We start from the raw sequence: 5,000 nt of genomic DNA on the forward strand, positions 1-5,000 counted from the left end.
TAAGAACATTTGACCTGGGATCGTTTATTAATGGCGCCACACCTGTTATGTAAGTATTAATGTAAAGACATTTGAGTAATTGCCTGTGGACAAGCTTGAACTCTAATGATTTAAATTCATGCCTAATTTATCGATCGTTTCTATGGGCTTTATGTTTGTCGTTTTTCATGGGACCTAAATCAACGATTAAAAGACCCTTTTTTGGTGGTTGTATCTTTTAAACAAAATTTTCCAGAAGCAATGAAATGCTTCTGAATACTACTAATACATGTCTTCCCATCCTAAAAATGTTGTAGTTTGTGAAACTTCGAGGTAAAAAGGACACAACTTGCCTTTAGTAGAATCGAAAAAGGGGTACGGAAATTCAAAATCCCTCGCTCGGCAAAGCGAGTAAAAGGCCATTTCAGCAAAATGGCGTTCTTCCTTTGTAATTGAAGGCCCTAATAATGTCTCCGTGATTTGAATATCCCGCGCAAGTGCTTTATGAATAATTCATTATGCCCAGCCAATCTATGCGATGTATAGAATGGTGAAAACCCAGCAGATCCGTCTGCCACAGGCCCTTCGTTACACTCCTACAAATGTAGGAGTTCTAGTAGCTCAATGGGTAGAGCGGTGTTACGGAGATCGTTGGTTCGAATCCCGTAGAAAACTCTGTTTTTTTAGTTGTCCTTTTCCTCTTCGCCATGCAACTAGTTTCCCATCTAATAAGTCTATCTTAAGCCTTTTATAAACGGGATAGAAAGAGGGCGCTCGAGAAATAGCTTATGCATACCGAGTCTTATGACATGTGTGACACAGGACATTTACACCTGACTTTAAATACGCAAAGGAACTAAATAAAACAAAACAAAAAATAAAAAAGTAGAATGTAAACAGAACATATAGACTGTTGCCTTAATTTCATCTACCTACGACATATGGTACCTATCATTTGTTTGGTATGCACTCCCAGTCACACCTTGCAATGCTAGGCATGGCAAGATAGGCGCAATGCCATGCCCTCCACTATACAAAAGATATTATGACTCCCCTAAAAACTGTTCCAAATTGTTTTAACTGTATTTTTGTTTAGAACGTTGCGTGGAGGCAAAGTTGACACCATCAAGTTTAAGGAAGACTGCGTTGTCCACCTGTGAGTACCTTAAAAAGTTAATTTACCTGTGCAGCTAGACAGTATGGATTTCAGTGAAACCTTACACCGACAGAAATTTAATGACAACTGCATGTCTCAATTTCGGAAGTGGAACATTTGAAGTGAACACCATGACCATAATTTTAAATGGCAGGCAGCCATGATAGACTACGTTGTGGAAACCAAAAAATAAAATAAAATAAAATAAGTTATCATTAGGTTGATTAATACGTTTGAGGTAGAAAGTAACAAACAAAACAAAGAAAGCAAAACAATGGCACGATACAACTACAACTAAACAGGAAGTCTAGGGCTTCGGATGTAAGCAGATAATCATTTCATTTCTAAATTTCTGGAGAGAGGTAGCATTTCTCGATTTTGTGAAATAGGAGTCATAAATATCAGGAAGCAAGTTTTTTTTTTTTTTTTGTATACAAGCTCACCCACTTGTAATTTAGTTATTTGAAATATATTCAGTATACTTAATCAGGTAAACAGGGGTCTGCTATGATCTCGCCAACCTGATTGCGTTATAATCCTTAGGACTCTTTTATGTAGCAGTTGTAATCAATTTACCTTATTACATGAAACTTTGGCGACACGTTAATTTAGCGATTTTGAAAAATCCGGATTTAGCGACACCTTAATTTAGCGATTTTTCGCAAATTTTGGAACATACGTCACTTAATTTTCGCGATTTCGCAATCTGAAACTTTCTCGCGAATTAAGGTATTCAAAACTTTTGCGACGACAATAGAACATTAAAATTATTAATCGCTTGTGTCATGATGTATTTACTTGGCGATTCATATCATAAGTGACCACATCGTGAGTCAAACGATAATACCTTGATTATTCTTATTATTGTACTTTACCACGATGAACAAACACAATTTTTCTTACGTCAATGGGTTCATTTAAAAAAATCATCAAAAACATCACACAACGTTATAAAGCTTAATAAAACAAATAATTGTGTCAAGCTTTTCATTTAGGATTCCACAGCTGTTGATAAAAGTGGAAACCGCATAGGCCACATGGGAAAGCGAGATTTAATGCGAGCGAAGAATCCATTTCAGTTGTGAAGCTGAAATGTATTCAGTAAACATCCGATACACGTCAATAGCGTGATCGTGTGAAACGGACCAGATGGCGGAATTTCCTATTGTAGTCACTTTAATTTAGCGACGATTTAAATTTAGCGACACTTAATTTTGGTTCATTTTAATTTAGCGATATTTTGAAAACTCGCTAAATTCGCTAAATTAAAGTGTCGCCAAAATTTCATGTAATAAGGGTCGGGTAGGTACTTCCCATGAAACAGTGCAGTGCGACAGATGTGTATAAATTGACTATGATATAAACATTTTACTATTCAAGGTAAGATAGCAACGAACTTTGTAAATAATCCTGACACATTTGGCAACTTTCTGTGAAATGTAGTTAATATGAGAATTCCACTGCAAGTCTTGGTCAATTAGTACCCCCAAAAATTTAGTTTGGTGTTCCTATTTATAGATGTACCATTAAGATCAATATTAACGCCACCATTGAATAGACTTAAGGCAAATCTCTTTTGCATTGACAAATATAATACAGAACTTGTTTTGGACGTGTTAATCGTCAATCTGTTTAACATCTAGTCCCAGAGAGCATGAAGTTCTTTCCTCACCAAAGATCATTAAGGTGTTTACATTTTCGTGGGAAACTAGAACATTCATGTCATCAGCATATAACACAAGGCGAATTAATTTTGACATAAATTGAGTATCGTTGTCATAAATTGGAAAAAGTATCGACCCCAAAAATGAGCCTTGACTGGGAACTCCAGAAGAGATTTGCAGAGGATCCGAATCTGTACCATTTACTGAAACATATCGCATTCGCCTGCTTAAGTAACTGCGGAACCAATCTGCTCCTTTCCCGTCGATTCCTTAATTATTAATTATTAATTCGACCGTTTTAAACTGAAAATCGTTAAACCAAAAGTTTCCATAAATCATAATCCTAAACATAGTTAACAGTAAAATAACTGATGACAACCCTTGTGATTGAGAAGGGTCACTTCTATGATCCGAAATTTATTAAAGATCCATCTAAAATTAGCTGATCATTGTTCTAGGAAGATTCCGTGGCTTATACTTATCCTCGGTTATTATGGGAACCAAGCTTTCCTTTCCATTGGCTAACGGAGTTGAACTAAGAGTTTTCTTTAATTATTTCACATTATTGGCGCAAATGTTTGCCGCCTTAGTTAATTATTTAAATCAAGTACTTCGGGAATAGCTTGTAGCTAATAACAGAAGGAGGAGACAGAGCTCGCTAAGACTGACGGGCACCTTTAGTCCTTTAGCTCCTAAACGGCCCAATAATTGGGAAAAGTGTTTCAGACTCTATTCTCTCTATTCTTGTAAATTAGGAGTAACTTTGTATCTAAGGGCTTTGAACTGAGATTGCGACCTTTTTGTTCATAAATTACGGTAATAAAGAGGGCATGACAGTACTGTTTGACGGTGAAACCGCTTTGTTTCTAACGTGTCCTGTTTCAATTATTATATTACGTTAGAAGAGCTGCTCATCTTTTTTGAATTTCAGGGGTGAAGAGAAAGGTGACTCAGAATTTATAGATATCGCAGATGAATTTGAAGCGAGAGAACAGCTGCGCGAGGTGTTTCTTCAGGCTGGATTCGCCAAATATAATGATGAAAGTGGCTTCAAGCTTCTCCCATGCCCGCCTGGTACTTTTGTTAATGTCTCTGACACCAGACCAAGGTGCATAGACTGCCCAGCTGGTAAGCTTAGACAGGTCATATGCATTAAATTAGCTTATGCATACAAGTATCGAATACCAAGAACTGATTTAAAGTGCGAGAGTTGTGTCTTAAATGCATGAACTTGATATTAAAATGTATCAAATTAAGTTCCCAGACATGAAGGTTACCACTGGCGCGTCCAACACACAGTCAAGGGACGCTTGATTGATGGTGCACTACCAACTTCCTGATAAGACGAGTTCTTATTTTCATTCTCCTTATTTCTCAGTCACTCAGGTCTGATCTTATTCCCGGGTACAGTTCGTGTGGACAGCGGGTATCTGTAGCCTTATGTATACTCATAATTTCAATAAGCCATCAATTGCTCCACGGTATCCTGTTGCGCTTTCCTGTTGTGAGTAGCAGACCTTTTGTACAAGTTCTACGCAGCGCTCTTTCTCGGAATTCGCAAGTTGCAACAAAGCTACTTGATGAGTGTGCATAAACTGTTTATAATTTTTATTTACAAAAAATATTAGAATGGCAACGAAATGGGTACTTGCTGCTATAACGACATTTCTAAGCTTACTAGCTTTAATTACCATCCATCTGCAAAACTAACCATCATCGCCGAAGAAGGTAGTTAAAAATATCACTAAGTAAAGAGCCCACTTTGTTATTATTGTTGTTAGTTCATAGTTGGAAGAGAGCTAATACTTACATTAAAAGAAAAAGTTCCTGTTAGTAATTTGATACTCTTTAATAAAATGGAAAATTTATTAAAACTTCACCTAAAAAGGATTTCAAAAAAATTTAACAATCTATGTACAACTAAAATTAAGAAAATATATATGGAATATGTATATACAGTTAATTATCTGATCTTTCCAGTTGCTTCAGAGATTATTGCTTCGGTAACATTAAACTAGTGCCTGGGTGCTCTTGAACCTCTTATGCATAGCACAGCTGATCTTAGTAGGTTGAAGGAGAGTTTGGCTCTGAGCCAGCCAATCACAGTGCTGTAGCTCATGCGTTTGTTCTCAGAGACTTTCTTGCGAGCTCAGCTAAGAAGCGCTCAGCTTCCCTTCCACTTCCGCCATAGGGTGTATACA

At 36.9% G+C, this 5,000-nt stretch overlaps 1 protein-coding gene across 1 annotated transcript in view; it reads left to right on the plus strand.

Moving 5' to 3' along the window:
• The window catches only part of LOC137988288 (uncharacterized), a 32,314-nt gene that overhangs the window by 16 nt on the left and 27,298 nt on the right, over positions 1-5,000 (plus strand). The window contains exons 1-3 of the mRNA XM_068834326.1: positions 1-49; positions 1,076-1,135; positions 3,731-3,927. The exon at positions 1-49 is cut by the window's left edge and continues 16 nt beyond it. Coding sequence (XP_068690427.1) covers positions 1-49; positions 1,076-1,135; positions 3,731-3,927 — 306 coding nt within the window. The remainder of the gene's footprint in view (positions 50-1,075; positions 1,136-3,730; positions 3,928-5,000) is intronic.

The sequence above is a fragment of the Montipora foliosa genome, unplaced genomic scaffold (assembly GCF_036669935.1).
Source record: "Montipora foliosa isolate CH-2021 unplaced genomic scaffold, ASM3666993v2 scaffold_412, whole genome shotgun sequence".
Lineage (NCBI taxonomy): Eukaryota > Metazoa > Cnidaria > Anthozoa > Scleractinia > Acroporidae > Montipora > Montipora foliosa.